Consider the following 26880-nt stretch of genomic DNA (forward strand, 5'->3'; position numbering starts at 1 on the left):
TATCCACGCACACTAGAAAGCCATAATTAGCACCTGCTACTGAAGACCAATAAATTTTGCATCCTGGCATCCTGACAGACGCCCAGCCTGTTCCACGCGGTGAAAAGGTTGGAGGCTGTGGACTTCACCTCAGTCAGGGGGCGCTGGCGGCAGTCTGCGGTCCCGAACTGCAGCATGGACTTTGTAGTTCAACGTGCCCGTGACATCACTACCGGTGTCACCTTTGAGTGGCCTATCGAATCAACTTCCGGTATCCCGGTGCTATCTGGGAATGGTAGTCAATAAGTGCCTGATGGACTAGGGCTTTAGCAGCCTTGGAACTACAATTCCCGGCAGGCTACGGGGTGCACCCGGAGGTAGTAATGAGCCGGCGATTGCCTCAGCAGGTGTGAAGTGTGTGCTTCAGTGCCTTGGAGGCCTGGGTTCCCCAATAGGGAGGCAGAAAGGTTGTAACTACTCTTTTGGGGGTGATCGCTGAAGTCGTGGGTTGTCACTGTCGGCTGGGCGGCGCCATGGCGGTGAGTTTTTGCGGGAGGGGAGTCCGCATGGTCGGACCCTAGGACTCGTTAATCTGTGTGTTTTCAAAAACCTAGAGGCTCCATGTGGTAGCCGCTGCCCTGCGGGGGAGAATCCTTTTCTAAAGAAAGGGGAGGACTTGCCCCCGACGCTTAAGACGTGGCTGTTGTGAGGCTGTGCCTTTTCTTGCTAACCGATGAGCCAGGAACTGATGTCTTCAACTTTACAGACTACTTAATACGTGTGTGTTACCGAAGTTTCTAAAACCGATTTGGAGTCAGAGGCATATGTAACATTGATTCTTTCAACAAAAAATTGAGTGCATCCCAGTAAAACAGAAAAAAAATATCTGCATTCGTGGTGTTTATATGTGTGTGTGGGCTACGTACTGAAACATATGGTAAAGTATGTCAGATGCTGATAATGGCTAAAGAAAAAAAAAAGAGCAGGAAGCATATGGAGTGTGGGGTGGAGTAGGGCTGCAATTTTAAAAAGTTGATCAAGAAAGGCTTTGTTGCAAAAGGGGCATTGTGGCAAAAAGGAGGTAGGGAGCAAGCCATGCAACCACATATATGGAGGGAAAGATTTCCAGGCAGACATAACAGTGTGAGTGCACAGCTAGGAGGGTTGTATGTCTAAAAGGCAGTGATCCAGGGGAGATGGTGGTGGTGACGAATGTGTGTTTGTGTGTGGGGCAGAGGTTGAGCAGTTTGCTGATTGAAGAGTGGGTTCAAGAAAGAATGGGAAGAGAGGGAATGGAGATGATGAGTATTGATAACTCTTGAGGAATTCTATAAAGGAAAGTGGAGGAATGGGGTAATAGATGAAGGTCAAAAGAGGGCTTTCTTTTTTTTTTTTAAAGACAGGAGAAATTATACTGTGCTTGTATGCTCATGGGAATTATCTTGTAGAAAGGGAGAATTGATACATAAGAGAGATGATTGCTGCAGTGATATTCCTGAATAGAATAGGGGTCATAAGGTCAAGTGCATCAGTGGAGGGGTTAAATAGGACCACATTCATCTATAGTAACAGGAAAGAAGGCAGAGTATATGGGTATAGATAGATGTATGTGGGACAGTAGAGGTGATGAAGGAGGCTGTGGAAATTTTCTGTTCACTTGTCTTATTGAATTAGAAACCAAGATTATAAGCTCAACCAAAGTAAGGATGAGAAAGGAAGTGTTGGAGGTTTGAAGAGGGAGAAGGTATAAAACAATTGTCTAGGACATTGCTGTCAATAGAACTTTTGCACTGTCTAATTTGGTAGCCACTAGCCATGTGTGGCTGTTGAAACGTGGCTACTACAATGGAAGGATCACATTTTTATGTAATTTTAAAATTATAGTCACAGGTAGCTAATGGCTATCGTACAGGACACTATGCACATTTAAGTTTGAGAAGCGCTGGTGTTAGGGCAAGGAGAAACTAACTGGTTTTCAGAGAGTAGTATTTTGCTAGTTATCACTTCCTGTTAGTGGTCATGAATTTAAATTGAGACTAGTCAGCATGGTTGAGTATTTATCTCCTACCATTTTCAGCTGCCTTAGTGAAGGAGCAGAGCAGATGGATAGGAGGCAAAGTTTGCCAGGCAAGAATGATAAAGACAAGGGCAATGGAGTGATTATACAGATGGACTAAGGGATAGAAGTGAAGACATGGGATGGGAGGGGCCTAAGAATTAGTGGCTAGGGGTCAGGATCAATAGGTCTAAATGGGGCTGAAGAATTACTGAAGTCAGCCCTGGCCGGTTTGGCTCAGCGGTTAGAGCATCGGCCTGTGGTCCGGAGAGACCGGGTTCGGTTCCTGCTAAGGGTATGTACCTCGGTTGCAGTTTGTCCCCGGCCCTGGTTGGTTGTGCGGGTGGCGACCACTCGATGTGTCCCTTTCACATCGATGTTTCTCTCTCTCTCTGTTCCTCTCTCTCCCTCCCACTCTATCTGAACAAAGAATGGAAAAATGTCCTCGGGTGAGGATGATAAAAAAAATTACTGAAGTCAGAATTCTAGCAGAGTTAAGATCAATCATGTCAATAACTAACATTTCTTAGATGTTAGGCTTTGCGTTTAATGTTTTATTTGCATTATCACTGAATCTTCACACTACTCTATTTGAGGTAGGCAGTCTATTATCTGTAGTTTACAAATGAAGAGATCCATGCTTAGAGAATTTAACTAATATAGCTAGTACATGATGAACGTGGATTAGGCCCTGACCTGTTTGTCTTAGTGCTTAGAGTGTCAGCCCAAGGACTGAGGGTCAGGGATTCTATTCCCAGTCAAGGGCATGTACCTGGGTTGCAGGTTCAATACCAGGCCCTGGTTGGGGTCATGTGGGAGGCAACCAATTGATATGTCTGTCTCTCTCTCCTCTTTCTCTCACCCTTTTTCCCTCTTCCTCTTTCCCTCCCTTTCATTCTATCTAAAAAATCAATGGAAAAATATCCTCAGGTGAGGGTTAACAAGAAAAAAACAAACAAACAAAAAAAACAAAGGGAAGTTGAACAGATTGACTCCTTTGTCAGTCACTGTGCCCTAGTGCTTTTTTGGAAAACCCAGGCTTTCTGATTCCTGGTCCAATGCTTTTCTTTTATTTCAGGTTGCTCAGTGCCTTGCCAAAAACCCCATCCCACATTGGCGGTATTCTTAGCCAGTGGAATTTGCAGGTTGTTTTTTTTAGTTGGTGTTAATGGGAATGGGCTTTTCAATGTATAAGACCTTAATACATTTTTCCCTTCTTTTATTTTTATTTATTTATTTATTTAATCCTCACCCGAGGACATTTTTCCATTTTTTTGTTCAGATAGAGTAGGAGGCAGAGAGAGAGAGAGAAACATCAACGTGCAAGGGACACATTGAATGGCTGCCACCCACACAACCCAACCAGGGCTGGGAACAAACTGCAACCAAGGTACATGCCCTTAGCAGGAACCAAACCCGGGTGTCTCTGGACCGCAGGCCGATGCTCCAACTGCCGAGCCAAACCTGCTAGAGCTCCCTTCTTTTATTTTTTTTAAAATATATTTTTATTGATTTTTTTAGAGAGAGAGGAAGGGAGGGGGAGAGAGAGAAATGATCATTGGTTGCCTCTCATATCCACCTCAACATGGGATCGAACCCAAGCCCGGGTATGTGCCCTGCCAGGGAATGGAACCAGCGACCTTTTGGTGCATGGAACAATGCTCAACCAGCTGAGCCACACCAACCAAGGTGGGAGCCAATTCTTAATTGTTGTAGTACTCCCAAATGTAAACTAATTGGGGAATTTCTTTTTTATTTTTTTGTTAATCCTCACCTGAGGTTATTTTTTCCATTAATTTTTTTTAGATAGAGTGGAAGGAAGGGAGTGGGGAGAGAGAGAAACATTGATGTGAGAGAGACACATCAATTACTTGCCTCCCCCACGGCACTGACCAGGGCCGGGGATTGAATCTACAACCCAGGTTCATGACCAGGAATTGAACCCGGACCCTTAGTTCCATGGGCTGATGCTCTAACCGCTGAGCCAAACTGGTCAGGACAAAGTCTCTTAAAACATAACCATAATGCCATTTTCACACCTAATAAAAGGCACATGACGTTCCCCTGCTGGTGTGGCTCAGTGGATTAAGCCTCATCATATGGACTTAGAGGGCTGGGTTGGATTCCTAGTCAGGGCTTATGCCCAGGTTGTGGGCTCAATGCCTAGTAGGGGGCATGCAAGAGGCAGCCGATCCATATTTCTCTCTCACATCAATGTTTCTATTTCTTTTTCCTTTCCTCTCTCTCTAAAAAAAAAACAAAAAACAATAAAACCATATTTTAAAAAAAAGCACATGATGTCTAATTGTCTCTTTGTGATAATGGTTAACATTTTGAGCATTTACCATGGGTCTGGCACTATGGTAAGTCCTCTTTTAATTCTCATAATTTTCTCTTTTAATTCTCATAATAATAATTATACATGGTAATTATAATTTTTATAGACAGAAAAATGCAGGCTTAAAAAGAACACGGAACTTGTCTAGGGTTCTACAGCTAGTCAGTGATGGAGCTAAGATGTGGTTAGAGTACCAAGAGAAAGCAAAAATAGGAGTCAGAAGATGACTCCAACTTGACCATTTACTGGCATGCTGATCTGAACTTGAGATTCATTACCTTTGAAATGATAGTCACTGGTCTGCCCACTTGTTAGGTTGTTAAGATCAAATAAATTAATGTTCATAAGAGTGTTTTAAGAATTGCAGGATATTATTAATATATATATAAAAGTTTATTGTCAAGTGTTTCTTTACCGGGGGTGATTTTGTCTCCTAGAAAATATTTGGTCCGGAAACTCTTGGTTGTCACAGTTGGAGGGTGCTATAGGCATCTAGTGGGTAGAAGCCAGAGATGCTCCTAAATATTTTATAGTGCACAGGACAGCCCCTGGAAACAGAATTTAGCCCAAAATATCAATAGTGCCAAAGTTTAAGAACTCTGATCTAGTTAGATAACCTTTTAGCTAATTAAAATAACCAATTTCCTAGTTAAATAACCAGTGAAGAAATTGAGGCTCAGATAGATCAAGTGACTTACTCAAGGTTATACAAGTTGGTGCTGGGCCAATATCAAATTTTATTACAATCAACCTTTGAGGTTTGAGGAACAAATTTTTCTGAGAAGCAGAAATCCCAAAGAAGTTCTGTGCACTTAGCATGTTCAGTACAGTAACAAGAAACATAGTTGTAAGTAATTTGTGAAGACTGATGCTTTAATTTTTTTTTTTTTTTTTAGAGGAAGGGAGAGGGAGAGAGAGAGAAACATCGATGAGAGAGAACGTGAATCAGCCACCCCCTGCATGCCCCACACTGGGGGTTTGGCCCACAACCTGGGTATGTGCCCTGACCGAGAATCAAGCTTGCGACCTCTTGGTGCATGGGTCGATGCTCACCCAGTAAGCTATGCTGGCCGGGCGCTTTCATGTTCTTTAAAGTTCGTGGCATGGTCATTTTTAAGCAAAACATATTTGTCATGAAACGTCAGTGTCTGTGGCACTGCACTTGGTAAAGGGTTTAAAAATCTGCCTGCAGGAGTTCACAACCCCCCTGGGTAAATGTCTCAAGGATCATTTAGTTGCATGCAACGGAAGTGAACTCAAGCTGGTTAAAGTAAAGAATTTAGTAATAACAGTGTGATTTCCTATGACCCATGACCCTGAGGTAGAAGGTACAACTAGGCTTCACGAGGTCCTTGAAACATTTGGTGCTTTGGGCCCTTTTCTCTGTAAACAGTATTAAAAATTATATTTAATTACTTTGGCATAAATGTGTATTGTGCTGTATATTAGAATTGACAACGGTTTAGCGTGTATTGGAATAGAGAGACTGGAGGCAGGTTACTTGTAAGAGGGCTTTGCAGTAAGAGGGGGAAAGGATCTGAGGTCTAAATGAAGGTGGTTAGTAGCAGGAATGGAAAGGAGTGAACAAATGCCTTATTCTTTCTTGGAAAAGGAAATACTTTCTGCAACCACAGTTAGTTTTATGGAAATTCTTGGGAAACAGTCCAAATTGCTTAGCACTTTGATTCAACTATGCAACCCAGGTTCTAGTCCATGCAATTTTTTTATGGCCATGGTATGTAAAAGCAGGCAGTGTGTTACTCACTTCTCTTTTAAAATCTTTAAATATTCAACAAATATTTGAGAGCCTGCTCTAAGCTAGACATTGAAGACAAAGAGAAACATGACACAGCGGACAGATACTAACATCACTACCATATGATAGGACTATCATAAGGGGAAATATTCATAAGTAGGATCATATTAAGCGTTGCATCTCATAAACTCTTAGGGAATCAAGGTAGGTGATTAGCTGAGATCTGGAGGATGAGCTAGCCAGGCAAAGAGACTAATTGATTGGTGGTGTATGAGGCCAGAAAGAAGAGTTTGAGCACAGGCCCAGAGGTGGAAGAGTAACTTAGCATATTTGGGGAAATGCAGATGGCTTAATAGGCCAGGAATGTGATGATGGAAGCTTGGAGGGGAGGGAAAAGGAGAGGACAGATATGAGCAAGAAGGGCCTTGAATGCCAGATTTCAGAGTATGGACTTTAGCCCGGCCAATGTGGCTCAGTGGTTGAGTGTTGGACCATGCACCAAGAAGTTGCCGGTTTGATTCCCAGTTAGGGCACATGCCCAGGTTTTGGGCCAAATCCCTAGTGGGGGGCGTGCAGGAAGTAGCCAGTTGTTATTCTCTCTCATGGAAGTTTCTGTCTCTCCCTCTCCCTTCCTCTCTCTCTAAAAATCAATAAACAACAACAAAAAAGAGTGTGGACTTTATCCTGGGAGCATAGAGAACCTCTGAAGGGGGATTGACTTGATCAGATTTGTGTTTTGATATGATTTCTACTCACAACAATTATGGTCAGGATTTATAGAAACAAAAAATCTTATTTTCATTTGGTTCCTAGATAAACTTGTTACATGTCCATGACTTCAAATTATGGGATTCTTCTCATTTCCTCTTTTTGCCTTTGTGACAAGTTTCTTTTAATCCACATTTCACCTTTTCCTTATAAGCTGACATTTTATCTTTCTGTTGCTTGTATTTCTCTTCTTACACTTGCTTAAAAATAATTTAAAATAGAGAAAGTTGAAAATAGTAAAACAGAGGTGACACATTTATGGTAGATTTGTACTGAATCTTACCTAATTTTAATACTATTAGTTTTTATTATTACATAATATACAAGGTCTACTTAAGATAGTTATTGGAGAGATAATGCTACTTTTTTTTTACTGCATGGAATTCCTCTTTGTATAATACTTCAAATTTGTGTAACCATTAAAAAGAAAACAGCTGTCTAAGAATTCAGCGTATCTGTGATGTGAACAGGAAGTAGTTTTTAAATTGTTGGGTGGAAGGAACAGAGGGAGGGCACAAAGGAGACAGATCCAGGGGTTAAGTGACTTGGCAATGTCACCTGTCTAGTGGATTATAGAAGTATGAGTAGAACCCAGGCATTTTCTCATTTGAAAATGTTGCAGAATCTGAAAATGTTAGCAGGTGAGAAGGAGAAGAAAATGTAACTAAAGTTCAGATAATTTTATACCAGAAAATAAAACTCTAGAAATGAATATTCATTTTTCAAAACAATGAGATATGTGTATGGTCCATTGGTATCCAGATTTTGCACTGGCCTAAGTGCTATGTTCCCTTTCTCTCTCAGCACAGTTACTATTAGCAGCTCATTCTTTGCAACAGAGTCACATACTGAGAATGAAGCTCTAACCCTTCTTTCTTTAGAGGTAGAGTGATCATGCATGTTTAGTCACTGTTAATCCAAGAATGGCTCATTGGAAGATAGGAATGTTGCCAGGTAGATCCAGTATACTAGAGACATGCGTACTATTCTCTGTTTCATTTTAATTTCATATTAATAGTCTTATAAGCCTGCTCGGTGTGGCTCACTGGTTGAGCGTCAACCCATGCACCAAAAGGTCGCTGGTTTGATTCCCGGTTGGATGTCTGGATTGTGGGCCTGATCCCTAGTGGGGGACATACAAGGAGTGGCCAATCGATGTTCTCTTTCATTGATGTTTCTCTCTCTCTAAAAATCAATAAAGAAAGAAAATAGTCTGATAAACATTTTGGAGAGTTCTTCATCAGCTTCCTTGACAAAAAGACCATGCCACCTCTATCTCTTGGACTGGAATGTCTTCCTTTGCCGCGTATGATTGCAGCTGGCAAGCAGGCACTGCTCTGTCCTATACTTTAGTGAGCACAGGGGGCAGACATAGGTTTACAGTTGTCAGTATGCGAAACAGTTTATTCTTATGATGGTTTTTGTATTGATTGATTGATTTTAGAGAGAGATCGATTTGTTGTTCCACTTAATGTATTCACTGGTTGATTCTTGTATGTGCTCTGACTGGGGATCAAACGTGCAATCTTGGTGTATCAGGGAGGACACTCTAACCAACTGAGCTACCCAGCCAGGACCAGAGTTTATTCTTTTTTTTAAAAAACATTCTTTTTTTTTTTTTTTAGAGAGGAAAGGGGAGGGGGAGAGAGATAAAAAACATCAATGAGAGAGTACATTGATTGGCTGCCTCCTGCATGCCCCCAACTGGGGATTGGCCCAGAACTTGGGCATGTGCCCTGACTGGGAATTGAACTGGTGACCTCTTGTTGCATGGGTTGACGTTCAACCACTGAGCCACACTGGCCGGGCTAGAGTTTATTCTTTTTTTTTTATTTATTTTTTTATTGTTTTTTTATCCTCACCCGAGGATATATTTCCATTTTTTGTACAGATAGAGTGGGAGGGAGAGAGAGGAAGGGAGAGAGAGAGAGAAACATCGACGTGAAGGGACACATCGAGTGGCTGCCACCCGCACGACCAACCAGGGCCGTGGACAAACTGCAACCGAAGTACGTGCCCTTAGCGGGAACCGAACCCGGGTCTCTCCGGCCCGCAGGCCGACGCTCTAACCGCTGAGCCAAACTGGCCAGGGCTAGAGTTTATTCTTGTATTATTTTTTTATTAATTAGTATTTTCTTACGAACAACTGTAAACCTACTTTTGCCATCCCCTGTATTTATATTTTTTAACTAAATAGAAACATTTGACAGCAGTGTTATATTATAGTATCTAATTTTTAAAAAGTATTTCAAAGCCTTTTACATATTTAAGTAATTTTTTAACCATTCCTTTGAGGTTTGAAGTGTATAGGTCTCAATAACAAATTTTTTATCTTGTTCATTTAAATTTCAAGATAACCATGGACAAAATTGATCTGTCAGTATGCAGCTCAGTTCTGTGTGAACCCATTTTCTTTTTTTTAAAAGCAAGCCTGTTGAACTATAGAGTGGGTTATTCTATCTCTTTTGTGTCTAATAGGAAAGAAAAGGAACAGCCAAAGTAGACTTTTTGAAGAAGATTGAGAAAGAAATCCAACAGAAATGGGATACCGAGAAAGTATTTGAGGTCAATGCATCTAATTCAGAGAAGCAGACGAGGTGAGTAATAGTTTGTGAAGTTCTGTACATTGTGTTTCAAAACCAGTTGGCTTTATAGTACAGAAACTGCTGTGTGGAAAACATAAGGTTGATTGTATTTAGAATGTCTGAAATAAACTGAAAGAGGTAATTTCCATTTTCTGCATTTAAAATTAGGATCTTCTTTATGGAATTCTTAAAGGATTTTTTTCTTAAAGGCTTTTTTTAAAAACTAATTTTTTATTTTCAGATAAAAGGGATGTTTTGAAGTTTTATCTTTGCTGACTAAAAAAAGAAATCTTTCTATTAGAGAAATTAATATTATAGTGATAACTATCTTCACAGAATCAACATGTAAATATTGAGAGGTTTGAAGATCAAAATGTAAATTGTGAAGATCTTATTTCATAAATATTGTATTGCCTCAATGTTAAGAATCACCGATAATAAGACAAACTATAGACAGTGATATGATATTGGGGAAAAACAAAAACAAAATAACTGCCCCCAAACAGTACCACAATAAATATATGTGTCAATTATAAGATGCATCTCAATTTCAGATATATTGAAATGTAGAAAAAGGTGCTTCTTGCAATTGAGGAAATATATTGATAACAATAATAGTAGCTAATAGCTAACATTGAACACCTACTGTTCAGTATGCCAAGACAGTAGGAAATATACCATTTTCTACATGCAAATTCTCATTTAATCTACTTAATAACCCTTTAAAATTAGTAATATTTTTATCCCTATTTAATAGGTGAGGATACTGAGGCACATAGAGGGTGAATAACCATCTCAAGGTTGCATAGCTAGGAAACAACAGGCCTGGACTTCTTTTAAGGACTTTCTTATTCCAAAGTCTACCCTCCTTTCTACTAAGCTACACTCTACTGGAAGTTTTTTTGTGTTTTCTTTTTTTTTTAAGAGAAGAAGAGTTTGCTGCAATATGAAGTCTCTGGTGTTGTACTTTATAATTTGAAGCTTCTATTTTGTTCTAGTTTTGGTCAACTTTAAGGTAATTTAAAGTAATCCAGAGTGAGCTGAAAAAAACAGCTTTGTTCAGTGAAAGAAAATGAGCTACAGCTATGTGCAGCAGTGCTGAAGGAACTTAGAAATATCACATTGAGTGGAAAAAAGCAAACTGCAGAAATCTATAAAATACACCATTTTTTATAAAGCTCACAAGTGAGGGAATCTAAATGATACATTGTTTAAGGGCATAGACTTTGGTACACACTATTAAACAAGGGAATGAAAAAGTGAATCTCAAGATAATGGTTATCTCTAGTGGGAGAGTGAGGAGGCACACATAGGTAGCTTCAGTGGGTTCAAAAGTCAGAGGGTGGATTTACAGCTGTTCATTTTATTGTGCATCATAACATATGTATGTTAGATACACTTGATTAGAACAAAGAATATAACATAATAAAACAGCTTTCAAAGGTGCTTTTAAATGAATTTACAAACATATGTATTACTGAGGATATTTTATTTCACCTGAGGGACTTTGAATTGCTTTGTATAGCTAGTAAAAACAAATCTCATTTAATCAATAAAACATTAAATTTATTCAGATTCCTAAGAGTTTTAACAAATCTAATTTTTAGCTCTGGCTGGTTTGGCTCAGTGGTTAGAGTCTTGGTCTGTGGTTTGATTCTGGTCAAGAGCACATACCTCAGTTGTGGTTCGATCCCCAACCCTGGTTGGGATTGTGCGGAAGGCAACCAATCAATGTGTGTCTCTCACATCGATATTTCTCTCTCTCTCCCTCCCTCCCACTCTATTTGAAAATCAATGGAAAAATATCCTTGGGTGAGGATTAAAAAATTTTTTTTAGTATTTTATCTTTATTCAACATTTTAGCTTAAGTTAAACCTACAAGTGTATTTATTTCTCTCTCTCTCTTTTTTCTTACTTTAGAGAGAGAGAGAGAGAGAGAGAGAGAGAGATTTTGATTTGTTGTTCCACTTATTTATGCATTCTTTTGGTTGATTATTGTATTTTTCCTGATTGGGGATTGAACCCACAGTCTTGGTGTATCGGGATGACACTCTAACCAACTGAACTATTCGGCGAGGGCAGTATATTTATTTCTTAATAGCCACCTATAAATGTCTTACTCTTTCAAAAGTAGGTTTTAATTTTAGAGAGCTTTTAATTTGGGGTGGTTTATAAATTTAACTTTTAATGTCTTTTAAATAACCAACGTTTAAACAAGTTATTTATAGCAAGCATTCTCTTCACCATAATCCTTCATTGTAAGAGGAATTTAACATTTTCTTGTCTGTACTTCCTTTTTCATATGATTGTTTTGCAGCAAGGGCAAGTACTTTGTAACCTTCCCGTATCCATACATGAATGGGCGCCTTCATTTGGGACACACGTTTTCTTTATCCAAATGTGAGGTAAGCTTCCTCTGTTCAATATAATGGGATGGTGGGTCTTTAATAAATACTAATTTGAAGAAAATAGTATTTGTAGAATTTATTTCCTCTTATGAGAATTTAGACTTTAAATTTTTATCATAATTTTTATATTTAAGTAATTTAATTTTTACGTTTAATTTTCACATACTATGTATGTGTGCAGGGGTCTAAGTATGTATGTTCACAAGTAATTCTAGGTTGGTGACAAGACACACAAAAGGGATAACGGGTTAGAATTTTGGAATGGCTATACAATTTAGCTGGTGTTTTAAAGGAGGATGTGAAGAGGGAAACTGAACAAATGCTCTTTGTGAAAAGTCAGCATTTTCTGTTCGCCTACCACTTACATTTAACTTTCTTTCTGTAGTTTGCAGTAGGGTACCAGAGATTGAAAGGGAAAATTTGTCTGTTCCCCTTTGGTTTACACTGTACTGGAATGCCTATTAAGGTAAGATTGCTTTTGGGATTGGTTTCTACCCTTTTTGACTTAGAGCAAATAGAAATATCCAGTTCAATAGCTTGAAATAGGATTTCCAAATACTGCTATCTTAAAGTGTTTCTTGAAAAGAATTTATTATAGTGAAAATTACATCTTACAAAAGGTATTTCAAGACATGCTTAAATAAAGGGCATCCGTTAAGGTTTAAGTGATTTCTAAGTAGTTTTGATATCTTTTGGTTGTCTTATACATAGATATTTCTGTTTTAGAATTAGGTAATAACTACTACCAAGTAAAATGTGCAGTGTTTTGAGCACTCATGACATATACAAGATACTTGCATAAAGTAATAAACATTTGTGCCCTATTTAGATTATTTTTGCAAATGTCTTCATTTGACATATATTAGAAATAATTCTCAATAAAGAATAGTCCAGAAAACCAGAGTTGAAAGGATTCCCTAAATGTTATAGGGTTGGGAAATTTAACTTAGATTTGTTTTTATTCTTCAACCTTTTATTTTGAAAAATGTCAAACCTACAGAAAAAGTGAGAGGATAGTACAGTGAACACCCATACACCCTTCCCTTATAGTTACCACGTATGAACATTTGCCTTAATTTAGTTCTGTCTCTGTCTTTTTTTTTAAATATGTTTTTATTGATTTTTTTAGAGAGAGGAAGAGAGAGATAGAACATGGATGTGAGAGAGAAACATCCATCGGCTACCTCCTGCACGCCCCTTACTGGGGATCGAGCCTGAAACCCGGGCATGTGCCCTGACTGCGAATTGAATCCGGTCCTCTCAGTCCATGGGAGGAAGCTCAATCCACTGAGCCATACCGCGTGGGCTAGTTCTCTCTCTCAACACAGTACATGCCCACTCTTTTACTTGCCTTTTCTGTGAATTCTTTGAAAGTAAGTTGCAGGGATCATGACATAACACCCATGAATACTTCAGCATAATCTTTTGAGAAGTGTATTCTTCAACATTATCACAGTACCATTATCCCTTTGGAGAAATTTAACATTGATGTAGTATTATCATCATGATCTAATCTATAGTTGTATGTCTCTCGTTGTCTCAAAACGTCCTTTTTGGCTGTTTCTACTTTTTATTTTGTGGATTGCACATTGCATTTTATTATCATTTCTCTTTAGTTTGTCACAGCATTGATGTCTTTGAAGACTCTAGGCTGGTTATTTTGTAGAACATCCCATAATCTGAGGTGTTTTATTGTTTCTTCATGATTAGATTTGAGTTAAATATTTTGACCAGAATATTACATTGGTGAGGTGACACTTCCCATTGTATCATATCAAAAGGCATGTGATGGCAGTTTGTCCCATTTTAGTGATATTAAGTTAATACCTGTCAGATTTCTTCATTCTAAAGGTGACTTTTTCTCATTTTTAATTAAAAACTAGCTAAGGGAGGGGAGGAGTAATACTTTGAGGGCCTCTTAAGACGAGGTTCCCAATAACGCAGAGGTTTTCACTTCCTTTGATGATACTTGTTTATTTCAGTTATTGAATTGGTGGTTATAAAACGGTGTCATTCTTTTCTCATTTATTAACTGAAATTCTTCTGCAGAAAAGAGTACACTCCCCTTTTAAAATTCTCAATTCTATGTTTGTATTTTTCTCCATAACTTTTAACCCTCTCTACTTGGTATCATCTTTGTTTTTGACAGTGGACTCCTTATGGTATGATTGAGGAGAACTGGGGTGGGAAGTCTAGGTTCATGTGTTAGTTTTGTAGCTTACTAGCTTTATAAGCTTGGATAAATCAGTGCATCTCTGTGTCTATTTTCTAACTTCATACCTGCTTGTGATGATAACTAATAGAGGATATATGACAATCATTAAATTGAGAAATGCTATTATTAATGTTTTTATTCAAAATAATAACACATTATATCTTATATATCCTTTTACTTTGGATAACTAACATATAGTATACTATATTGAGTCCTCTGGGTATTAAATAAATGCTTGTTGAGTAAATGAAGTAAAATAATAAATGATAAATTAGTGAATTTGGGGTACATGGTTTGTCTCATTTGGGTTTTCTCTAATGATCCACTTATATATGTAGATATATTGCAAAAATCTAAGATTTAAATTTTGTTGGCCATAAAAGCAAGGAAAAAAACCCCAGTTTATTTCTACCTTGAATTTTGAACTTTACTATCTTTAATGTTGTGTTTGTTTAGGCATGTGCTGATAAGTTGAAAAGAGAAATAGAGCTCTATGGTTGCCCCCCTGATTTTCCAGATGAAGAAGAAGAAGAGGAAGAAGTCAGTGCTAAAACAGAAGATATAATAATTAAGGATAAAGCTAAAGGAAAAAAGGTTTGGTGATTGATGATACTTATTTTGGTTGAAGTCTTATATTTGTCTGATTTATATATTCATTCTGAGTACTAGCACAGTATATATATTTTTTAAAAGTTCATGATATCAGGCTCAATTATAGCACCATGAGACTCATTCTAGCATTCTGTTCTCCCTTTTTTTACTTGTGACTTTTTTCTCCAACAGTGAGAAACCTGACTCTGATTATTTACGGTATATTTAGTTTTTTGTTCAGTCCTAGTATACCAATAGTTTCAGAATTGCTAACCTATAACCCTGGGAGAAATAATTTTTGTAACTAAAGGACAGTGTTTTATATATAGTTTTTTTTTGTTTTTTGTTTTGTCTTTTAGTTAACATACTGTTTTTCAAAGTTACTTCCATAGCTCCTTTCCCATCTCCTTTAGAATGGTTATGTCATATATTTATAATATAATTAGATACATTTGTCATACTCTTTATTCTATTCTGAGTTCCTCCAACATTCTGGTTGATTTTTTTATTTTTATTTTTTTTATTGATTTTAGAGAGAGAGGAAGGGAGAGGGAAAGCAAGATAGAAACATCAATTGGCCGCATCCTGCATGCCCCCACTGGGAATCAGGCCCACAACCTGGGCATGTGCCCTGACCGGGAATCGAACTGGCGACCTCTTCGTGCATGGGTTGACGCTCAACCACTGAGCCACATTGGCCAGGCTCTGGTTGATTTCTTTAAAAAAGTTTACCCTTAGACTTTTGGTCAAAATGATGGAGTATGTAAATGCTGTGCTCCCATGACCACATCAAAATGACAACTAAATTATAGATCAGCCACCCTTGAGAACAACCTGAAGACTAGCTGAACTGAGGTCTTATAACTAAAGATATAAAAGAGAAGCCACGTGGAGACTGAATATCAGTCAGAAATTAAACTAGATCATAAGGTAAAATGATTTAAAAGATGGACATTTTAAAAAATTCACTCTTTGTGGTGTATAGTTGTGTTGGTTTGACAAGTGCATGGAGTCACGTTTCTATTCCTACCATACCATACAGAGTAGTTCCTTCACCTCAAAATTTCTTGTCCTGCCTTTTCGTAGTTTAGCATCTTTGCTTGCTTCCAGCCCCTGGCATTTGGTTGCCTTTTTGATATTGGTAAAGATTGGAAAATGAGCAGACTCTTGTATGATCTAAGCTCTTAACTAAAAAAAGATGCATGTGGTATTGGGAGAGGGAAAAAGAGGAGGTTTGGTGTTGAAATCTTTGTGATGATAGTTCTTTATGGTTCCACCCATTTGGTAGTTTTCCTTAGTGTTAGAGTCCTGGTGAGTATCAGACTGTACAGTTTGGCAGGCAAAATAGTACATCCAAATCCTTCAGTATTCCGACATACCAGCAGCATTGTTTTGGAATTTTAAAATATTTCCAAGTGGGATTATGAACTTATAGTTATTGTGGTCCTATTCTTTGTTAACAAGTTGTTAGTTGTCCTTTCATGGAGTGTGTTTTTGCTGGTTATTTTCAGAGTAAAGCTGCTGCTAAAGCTGGATCTGCTAAATACCAATGGGGCATTATGAAATCTCTCGGTCTGGCTGATGAAGAGATAGTCAGATTTTCTGAAGCAGAACATTGGCTTGATTATTTTCCACCATTGGCTATTCAGGATCTGAAGAGAATGGGTTTGAAGGTATGCCTATCACCCCCCCATAGTTTAAGAAAATATGAAGAACACATTTGTATTTATGTGATTACATGAGATTTGGACCACCTCTTAATTTAGAATATGTTGAATTCCTGAAATGAATCAGTCCTCTTATTGTCAGGTTAGAACCTAATGGGCCTCTGTGTGAGCAATAAAGTACTTTAATATTTATTGTATTGGAATGTATATCAATATATTAGCATTTAGTGAAAAGGAATTCTATTCAAAGAATAAAAAGAAGCCGAAGTTTTTTTTTTTAATCCTCACTGGAGGATATTTTTCCATCTACCTCAAGATAGAGTGTGAGGAGAGAGAGAAACATCAGTGTGAGAGAGACACATTGATTGGTTGCCTCCCACAAGACCCTGACCAGGGCTGGGGACCGAACTGCAACCAAGGTACGTGCCCTTGACCGGAATCGAACCCATGGCTCTTTGGTCCGTGGGCTGATGCTCTAACTGCTGAGCCAACCAGCCATGGCAAGAAGCCAGAGTTTAACTTGAATATTTATGGGTACTTAAAGGTGTTATTTACAAGTTCCTTTTTAATTTATTCCAATTCCTATATGTTTAATATATAAACATGTATGTTTAAAAATACACATTTTAAACAAAATTAATAATTGTGATATATGATAAGTGGAACTTAAACTATTTTTCTTTTAATATTAGATATAATTCTTAATTGGAAAACAGAGTAGAAGAGTAAATAAGTGATTCATAAGAATTCCCATTCATAGAGACAGTACAACATTTTAAAAAATGACCTTTTCCTTTCTCCTTCTACAGGTAGACTGGCGTCGTTCCTTCATCACCACTGATGTTAATCCTTACTATGATTCGTTTGTCAGGTGGCAGTTTTTAACATTAAGAGAAAGAAGCAGAATTAAATTTGGGAAACGGTAAGTTTGTTCTTCAGTACAGAAAAGCAAAAATCATATATTTTTGCTTTGTAAATCAGTGCCCCATAGCATACTTTTTTCTATTATCCTTTGTTTTTTTTTTTTTTTTCTTTCCTTTTGTTCTCTTGTGTCCTTTGTTTCCCTTTTTGTCTTGCCAGTATTTTAATTTCTCTGAGTGCTTAGTGTTTTTGACAACTAGACCAGGGAGAATGGGACATTGGCTTTTATGATCTCGCTCAAGATTCTGTTCAGTATTGCCAGCCAAACAAAAAAATAATAATTTTACCTGTGCTTTAGTTTGTTCTTTTGTTCTACAAATTGTTTAAGATTCTTCCTTGATTATGTGGATTAATTAAAAGCTACTTTGCCCTGGCCAGTTTGGCTCGGCGCTTAGAGCATTGGCCTGCGGTCGGGAGAGACCCGGGTTCGGTTCCCGCTAAGGGCATGTACCTCGGTTGCAGTTTGTCCCCGGCTGATTGGGTCGTGTGGGTGGTGACCACTCGATGTGTCCCTTTCATGTCGATGTTTCTCTCTCTCTCTCCCTCCCACTCTGTCTGAACAAAATATCAAAAAATAAATAAATAAATAAAATAAAATGCTGGCAATAATGTTTACAAAAAAAAAAGCTATTTTAATTAATGATTAATGTAAGCATTTCATAAGTGAATTTAAATTTTTAATTTTTTTTGTTGATGAAGGTAGAAATCTTTCATAAAATAATTAGATTGCCAATAGAACTGCCCATAAAATATAAATAATAGATGTACACATTTGCTCAGTTAGAAGAAATATTGTAAGATGTCAGGAGCAACACTGGCAAATGTGTTAGGCTAAAAATTGTATATTATGGTAATATTTGTCACTTATTTTTTAGGTATACCATTTATTCTCCAAAAGATGGACAGCCTTGTATGGATCATGACAGGCAAACTGGAGAGGTATTTATTCGCGACATAGAGTAGCTTTTGTTAATAATTTTTCATAAGGCCAGTGAGTTTAAGAAATAAAAAATAAGCCTAAAAATAGCTTTATTCCAGTGCTGAGGCATATAGTATAGTCGTCCCTCGTTTATCGCGATTAATCCGTTCCAGACTCTAGCGGTTGCACCTGGCGTTGAAGGAGTCCTGGGGTGCTCGAATACACAGGCCTACAGTCCATATGTACAGTAATTTTAATTTTAATTGTAACACAGGGGTGTATAATTGACCCAGACATCCACGTGCACGCTGTATCATTTTCACTGTCTCAATCAACTTTTTAATGAATATATTTGAAAAAACTGCGATAGAGTGAAGCCGTGAAAGTCGAAGTGCGAAGTGGCGAGGGACGACTGTAGTGATACTCTGGTGACTGAAGAGGGAGGCAGAGTGTCATTATAGGCACCAGTATCTTGTCTAAGACCTTGCTACTCCAAGATTGGTCTTGACCAGCTGCATCACCTTGTGATAGAAAAGCACAGTTTTGCGTCTCACCCCAATTATTGCTGAATCAGAAGCTCTGGGGGTGGGGCCCGGGAATCTGTCTTTTAATAAGCTCTCAGTGTGATTCATATGCATGCTAATGTTTGAGAAGCACGGCCTGGAGAATGCTCTGCTCTGGAAAGAGCATGGGGAAAGGTAATGAGGTATGTTGTGGCTGACTGATGTACACAGATTTCATTTACACTCGCTTTGACTATCTGTCGACTTGCTTATTTCCAAATACTTCTAGTGATAGATGACATCAGTTCACTCTACATTTCTGTAAGACACACTAGTAACATTATTCTTTGTAATACTTGAGTGAAACAAGGGTAAGTGATTTGCTTAAAGCCTTGGTATAGTAAACCAGCAATGCCAGGATCTGAATTTAGGAGGCCCAATGAGTATGTCATTGTTACCACCTTTGAACACATGTATAGTCTAGTGACTGCTTTTCAAAATCAGCCTTCAGTTATGATGTTATTTATTTGCTAGAAGTGAGAGTTGATCAAAAAAAATTTATTCAATCCTCATTCTAGGATATGTTTATTGATGTTAGAGAGAGGGAAGGGAGGGAGGATGAGAGAAAGAGAGAGAAAGAGAGAAATAATAATGTGTGAAAGAAACTTCAATCAGTTGCCTCCTGTATGCACCATGACTGGAGATCAAACCACAACCTAGGTATGTGCCCTGACCAGGAATCAAACCTGCAACCTTTTTGGTGTTTGGGGTGACGCTCTAGTTAACAGCCACCCGGCCAGGGTAAGAGTTGATTAAAATTTTGAAAGATTTGAAAGACTTCAGAAGGCCCAATTAACTGACTGTGTTAAGTTTTAATATAGTCAATGGTAGCAATATCCTAAGTTGCAATAGCATATTATAATTTTTCAAAGCATTTTTCTATCCATTATTTTATGTGTTCCTCAGAACAGTCCTGTGTGAGGCTCAAAGAGACTGTGACTCCCTTGGGTAAAGCCCTTATTTAGGGCCCAAGCTAGATTTTGAATGCACATCATGCCCTTGGTCCAGTGTATGTCTCTGCTGACTGCTCTGTGGCAGTGCTACCTTCTAATTCTCATTTTGGCAAAAAACTGTTTGAATTGATTACTTTAAGCTTTTTTTTTTTCCTGTCCTCCTCTCTCAAGGGAGCTCTCAGCAAACCATCCTTAGTAGAGTCTCGGTCTCCTTTACCAGTTCTGCTGTGGGCTGGAAGGGTGGCCCTCAGCTCATTTCTCACACACGACTTCAGTGTGGATGTGGTCAGCACTCCACTGGCAGTGTCTTCACTGGAGGAAAGGATTAGTCTGTTTTGAAAATTTTTATTTATTGATTTCAGAGAGAGGCAGAGGTAGAGAGAGAAACATTGCATGCATGTTCCTCTTATTTATGCATTCATTGGTTGATTCTTGTATGTGCCATAACTGGGAATTGAACCCGCAACCTTGGCTTATCAGGACAACGCTCTAATCAACTGAGCTACTGGCCAAGGCTGAAAGAATTAGTATAACAATGTAATAACTCATCTTAGAAATTTGAATCAAATCTCTCATATAGATCAGTAGGTGTAATCCAAGTCATTTTTCCCCTCAAATTTTTGTTTTGTTTATTCGTTTAGGGTGTTGGACCTCAGGAATATACTTTAATCAAGTTGAAAGTGCTTGAGCCCTACCCATCCAAATTAAGGTATATTTGCCAAAGAGAAATTGCTTTGGCTTTTCGACTATCAGATACTTGTGATAGAATCCACAACTGTTTATTTTTTTGTTTTAATATATCTTTTTTCTTCGTAGTGGCCTGAAAGGGAAAAATATCTTCTTGGTAGCTGCTACTCTCAGACCTGAGACCATGTTTGGACAGACAAACTGTTGGGTTCGGCCAGATATGAAGTACATTGGGTTTGAGACGGCGAATGGTGATATATTTATTTGTACCCAAAGAGCTGCCAGGAATATGTCATACCAGGGCTTTACTAAAGACAGTGGTGTTGTGCCTGTTGTTAAGGAATTAATGGGAGAGGTAAGTTGGGTAGCAGACTTGTTATTTTAGTGCATAAATTTAGAGGAAAGATTTCTACAGTGAAGCTTGAGAAAAAAGCATTTAAAAAAACTTGTTTCTTTTTCTTTTTCTTTATTGATTTTAGAGAAAGAGGAAGGGAGAGGGAGAGAGAGATAGCAACATCAATGACAGAGAACATTGACTGGCTGCCTCCTGCATGCCCCCCACTGGGGATCAGGCCCACAACCTGGGCATGTGCCCTGACCGGGAATCAAACTGGTGAGCTCTTGGTGCATGAGTCGATGCTCAACCACTGAGCTACACCAGCCGAGCTAAAAAACTTTTTAATTGAGGCATACATACAATCCAATGTGTAAATCCTAAGTGTGTGTTTTGGTGCATTTTCATATGTGTATACACTCATATAAGCATCACCCAGGTCAAAATAGAGAACAGTTCTAGTTTTTCAGAAGGCTCTCTCATGTCTGTTTCAGAGTCAGTACTCAGCCCCCTCCTGCAAAGGTGTTTCATTATTTGGCTGTACCACAGTTTAGGTAATCATCCTCTGTAATGGATATTTGGATTGTTTCTTGTCTTTTTCTGTTATAAGCAGTGCTTATATCTCATTAGGACCTGATGTTGGAGTTCTGAGCACTTTTTGAGAACGGGATTAATGACACAAATTTTTAACTGTCTCTAATGCAACTTCTTTCCATGTTCGTTTAAGCAGATTCTGGAGTGAGGAAAATGGGTGCTATAAATTAAAAAGTAGCTTTCAACCTTTAAGACTTACAGTAGTTAGCCTTCACCCATATCACTGCAAATTCTCTAAAAGCAGCTTATCTATACATATAAAGTGGGGTGGGTAGGAACTGTGTGAAATTGAAGTTTGTTCCTTACCTAAACAAGCAGCTATAAGCCTTCTGATGCATATGAGAACATGGACCCCAATGTTGTTGGATTTTCTTATTTATTTATTTAAAAAAATTTTTTTTCTTTATTGATTTTAGAGAGAGCAGAAGGGAGAGGGAGAGAGAGATAGAAACATCGATTGGCCGCCTCCTGCATGCCCCCCACTGGGGATTGGGCACACAGCCTGGGCTTGTGCCCTGACTGGGAATTGAACAGTTGACATCTTGGTACATGGGTCAACGCTCAACCAGTGAGCCACACCAGCCGGGCTCTGATTTATTTTTAAAGATAAACTAGATATATCTTTTTTTAATTCAGTTTGTCTTCCTAGTTATCATTTAAAATGGATAGTATCCTAGCTTGTTGAAGTCTCATTTTATTAAATAAGTTTTCTATCATTTAATGTTTTATTTGTTTGCTGATTAATAGCATTAGGCAGACTTTTCAAAGAAAAACAATTATTTTTACTTTGAGGTTACTTCATAGAATATGATCGCTGGGTCTAAGTTGTGCGAACATTTTTGTGGCTCTTGCAATGAATTATTATTAAAATTATCATTTTTTTTACTTTGAGGTTAATTCATAGGATGTGATTGCTGGGTCTAAGTTGTGCGAACATTTTTGTGGCTCTTGCTATGGATTATTATTATTAAAATTATTATTTTTTTTACTTTGAGGTTAATTCATAGGATATGATTGCTGGGTCTAAGTTGTGCTAACATTTTTGTGGCCCTTGCTATGGATTCCCGTGTTGCTGTCCTCAAGGAGTACAATGTCATAAGCAATGTGTTAGGGTACACATTTCCTTACAACCTTAATAATATTTACAGTTATTTTTGGTCTAGTTGGTATAAAAGAATGAGTTTTTTTTTACTTCATATATTTTTGACTACTAGTCTCTTGGGCTTAAAATAGAAGCATTGTTTTCTATTTTATTGGTTAAAATAAGTTTCTTCACCTTTTATGCTCATTTTTTTCTTACACAGGAAATTCTTGGAGCATCACTTTCTGCGCCTTTGACATCTTATAAGGTGATCTATGTCCTCCCAATGCTCACCATTAAGGAGGATAAAGGTAAAGAGTTTAGTTCTTTATAGAAATGCTATGGTAATTACATCTGGTTGTATTAATAATTCCACACTTTTTTATAAGGCACCGGTGTGGTCACAAGTGTTCCTTCTGACTCCCCTGATGATTTTGCTGCCCTCAGAGACTTGAAGAAAAAGCAGGTGAGTGTCTGAGTTTCACATTCTTATTTTCTCTGTCTCATCTAATTGGTTGGGTACCTAAAAACTATCAGTGTATTGTTGAACTTCGGTCTCTAACCTTTTTCTTGATGTTATATATTTTTTGTAGTTTGAATTTTGAATATAATGTTACATAGAATTTTTTTTTTTTTAAGACTTGATTTTTTTAGAGCACACACAACAAAATTGAAAGGAAGGTACAGAGATTTCCCACCTACCCCCTACCCCAAATCATGCATAGCCTTCCCATTATCAACATCACTGACCAGAATGGTACATTCTTTAACCAAGATAAACCTACATTGACTCATCATAGTACCCAGTGTCCGTAGTTTATCTTAGAATTTAATCTTGGTGGTGTACATTCTTTGGGTTTGGACAAATGTATAATGACACATACCCATCATTATAACATCATAGAGGGCATTTTCACTGCCTTGAAAGTTCTCCATGCTTTTCCTATTCATTCCTCTCCCCTTGCCCAACCTGCTGGCAACCACTGATCTTCTTGTCTTCATGGTGTTACCTTTTCTTTTTTTAATCCTCACCTGAAGACATGCTTAGAGAGAGAGAGAGAGAGAGAGAGAGAGAGAGAGAGAGAGAGAGAGAGAGAGACATGATGCGAGAGAGAAACATTGACTCCATTGCCTTCTGTATGTGCTCCAACCAGAGATCAAACCTGCAACCCAGGCATGTGCCCTGATTGGAAATCGAACTGGTAACCTTTCAGTGTATAGGACGACATTCAATCAACTGAGCCACTCCGGCCAGGGCCATGGTGTTACCTTTTCCAGAATGTCGTATAGTTGGAACCATACAGTATGTAGCCTTCTTAGATTGATTTCTTTCACTTAGTAATATGCGTTTAAGGTTTCTCCATGTCTTTTCATAGCTTGATAGCTTATTTCTTTTTAGTACTGTCTAATATTCTATTGTCTGGGTACCATGGTTTATTTATACATTCACCTACTGAAGGACATCTTGGTTGCTAACAAGTTGCTTGGCAATTGTGAAAATAAAGCTGCTATAAACATTCATGTGCAGATTTTTGTGTGGATATAACTTTTGAGTAAATACCAAGGAGTGTGATTGCTGGGTCATAAGGTAATAGAATATGTTTAGTTTTGTATGAAACTGCCAAACTGTCTTCCAAAGTAGTTGTACCATTTTGCATTTCCACCCTGTAAGAGTTCCCATTGCTCCATATCCCCACTAGCATTTGGTGGTGTTAGTGTTCAGAATTTTGGCCATTTTGATAGGTGTGTAGTGGTTTCTCATTGTTGTTTTTAAATTTATATTTCCCTAATGACATATGTGGAACATCTTTTCATATGCTGCTTTGCCCTCTGTATATCTTCTTTGGTGAGGTGTGTTTGTTAAGCTCTTTGGCTCATTTTTTAGTATGGTTTTTTGTTTTCCTATGGTTGAGTTTTAAGAGTTCTTCATATATTCTGAATAACAGTCCTTATCAGATGCATCTTTTATAAATATATTTTCCCCAGTCTGTTGCTTGTATTATAATTCTTTTGATATTGTCTATTGCAGAGCAGAAGTTTTTAATTTTTTACCAATAATTGAAGTCAGCTTATAAGTTACTTCTTTCATAGATTCTTTGGTGTTGTATCTAAAAAGGCCATCACCATATCCAAGGTCATTTAGGTTTTCTCCTATGTTATTGTCTAGGAGTTTTATGGTTTTGAGTTTTAAATCTAGATCTGTGATCTGTTTTGTGTTAATTTTTGTGAAGGGTGTAGAGCTTGCTTGTGTTTTGATTCATTTTTTTTGCATGTGTATGTCCATTGGTTCCAGCAACAATCATGAAAGAGACTGTCTTTGCTTCATTGTATTGCCTTTGCTCCTTTGTCAAACATCTGTTGACTATATTTATGGAGATCTATTTCTGGGCCATCTGTTCTGTTCTATTGATCTGTTTGTTCTTTTGCCAGCATCACGTCTTGATTGCTCAAGTTTTATAGCAAGTCTTGAAGTTGAATAGAATCAGTCCTGCAGCTTTGTTCTTGTCCTTCAGAATTTAGTTGTCTGTTCTGGGTCTTTTGCTTCTCCATATAAACTTTAGCATTAGTTTGTCGATATCCATAAAATAAATGTCTGGGATTGCATTAAGTCTGTTGGGAAGAACTGACATCTTGAACATGGGTTATTTCTCCATTTTTTTTTTTTAGCTCTTTGATATTGTTCATCAGAGTTTTGTAGTTTTCCTCATATAGATCTTACATGTAACTTTTTAGCTAAGTATTTAATTTTTTCAGTGCGAATGTAAATGGTATTATGTTTTTAATTTTAAATTCCACTTGTTCTTTGTATAGGAGCACAATTGACTTTTGTATATTAACCTTGTATCCTGCAATCTTGCTATAATTGCTTATAACTTCCAGAAGGTTTTTTTGTTGTTGTTGATTCTTGTTGGATTCTCTACATAGATGATTATGCCAATCTGTATACCTTTTCTATTCTTGCTTTATTACATTAGCAAGAACATTCAGTGCAATGTTAAAAAGGAGTGGTAAAAGGGGACATCTTTGCCTTTACCTGATCTTAGTGGGAAAACTTTGCATTTCTTGTCATTAAGTATGATGTTAGCTATAGGTTTTTTTATAGTCTTTATGAAGTTGAGCAAGTCCCTCTCTATTCTAGTTTATTTGAGAGTTTTTATCATGAATGGGTGTTGGATTTTGTGAAATGCTTTTTTTCTCATTTGTTGGTATGATCATATGAATTTTTCTTCTTAATTGGTTGATGTGATGGATTTCACTAAGATTTTGAAAAGTTTTCTGATATTTACATTTTCATTGCAACCATTTCAAATACGAACCTCATTTTAAGTGGCGTGTGTGTGTCAGCTTTTGCTTTTGGCTGTATAGTTTTATCAGTTAAGCCATTCATTATAACTTAAACTGTTGAGGTTTTTTTTTATCCTCACCTGAGGACATTTTTCCACTTTTTGTTTAGATAGAGTGGGAAGGAGAGAGAGGAAGAGAGAGAGAGAAACATCGACGTGAAAGGGACACATCGAGTGGCTGCCACCTGCACGACCAACCTGGGCCAGGGACAAACTGCAACCGAGGTACATGCCCTTAGCGGGAACCAAACCCAGGTCTCTCTGGACCGCAGACCAATGCTCTAACTGCTGAGCCAAACTGTCCAGGGCGAGTTTTTTTTTTTAAGTAACCAGCATTATTTTTTAAATTTTTAGTTATTTTGGTTAATTCTCACCTGAGGATATTTTTCCATTGATTTTTAGACAGTGGAAGGGGGTGGGGGAGAGAAACGTCAATGTGAGAGAGACACATTGACTGATTGCCTCCCACATGACCCTGACTAGGGCTGGGGAATCAAACCTGCAATCCAGGTAGGTATGTACCCTTGACTGGGAATTGAACTTGTGACCCTTCCATCTGAGGGTTGATGCTCTAACCGCTTAGCCAAACCAGCCAGGGCAAACTGTTGAGTTTTTAAAAGTCAGATCCCTTCTTGAGATATTTGGTAAAAATAAAAGATTGCCCTGTATACAAAGGAGAAGAAATAATAGCTTTAAAAAAAGTTTGGAGGTTTCTTTTTTTGGTCATTGTACCAATAAAAGTGTTGATCATTAACATTAACTTTCACATTTTTTTGTAGGCCTTACGAGCAAAGTATGGAATTAGAGATGACATGGTCTTGCCATTTGAACCAGTGAGTACATAGATTATTCAGTATGTACATATCCATATGTTTATCAGAGAAAAAAGAAGAGCTAACCTTTCTTGTGACAAAATTATATAATTAATGGAGTATGGAAATAAGAAGGGGTTTACTTGATAATTTATTTTAACTGACACCTGCCATGGCAGATGAGAGTGAGAGAAAAACTAACAATAAGCATGTTCTTAGCACCTGGCACCTGAAATTCTGGAACAAACAAGCGGCTTCTTAGCATCACAGTTTTATAGTAGCATATTTTGCTACTTTGGCCAATTTCCA

The 26880-nt window shown here is 37.8% G+C and overlaps 1 protein-coding gene across 2 annotated transcripts in view; it reads left to right on the top strand.

Annotated features, from left to right (window-relative positions):
• Nucleotides 1-376: 376 nt before the first annotated feature.
• Nucleotides 377-26880, top strand: part of LARS1 (leucyl-tRNA synthetase 1) — a 57823-nt gene continuing 31319 nt past the window's right edge. The window contains exons 1-13 of one of the 2 annotated variants that reach the window (XM_036240141.1): nucleotides 377-518; nucleotides 9376-9494; nucleotides 11800-11887; nucleotides 12276-12356; nucleotides 14562-14699; nucleotides 16208-16369; nucleotides 17173-17285; nucleotides 18160-18223; nucleotides 20361-20428; nucleotides 20536-20761; nucleotides 22639-22726; nucleotides 22805-22881; nucleotides 26539-26592. In XM_036240141.1, coding sequence (XP_036096034.1) covers nucleotides 513-518; nucleotides 9376-9494; nucleotides 11800-11887; nucleotides 12276-12356; nucleotides 14562-14699; nucleotides 16208-16369; nucleotides 17173-17285; nucleotides 18160-18223; nucleotides 20361-20428; nucleotides 20536-20761; nucleotides 22639-22726; nucleotides 22805-22881; nucleotides 26539-26592 — 1284 coding nt within the window. In that variant the 5' untranslated portion in view covers nucleotides 377-512. Of the gene's footprint in view, nucleotides 519-9375; nucleotides 9495-10407; nucleotides 10498-11799; nucleotides 11888-12275; nucleotides 12357-14561; nucleotides 14700-16207; nucleotides 16370-17172; nucleotides 17286-18159; nucleotides 18224-20360; nucleotides 20429-20535; nucleotides 20762-22638; nucleotides 22727-22804; nucleotides 22882-26538; nucleotides 26593-26880 lie in introns of those variants that run through there. The other variant, XM_036240142.1, reaches the window with a different exon arrangement.

Source organism: Molossus molossus, unplaced genomic scaffold (assembly GCF_014108415.1).
Source record: "Molossus molossus isolate mMolMol1 unplaced genomic scaffold, mMolMol1.p scaffold_m16_p_4, whole genome shotgun sequence".
NCBI classification, from domain to species: domain Eukaryota; kingdom Metazoa; phylum Chordata; class Mammalia; order Chiroptera; family Molossidae; genus Molossus; species Molossus molossus.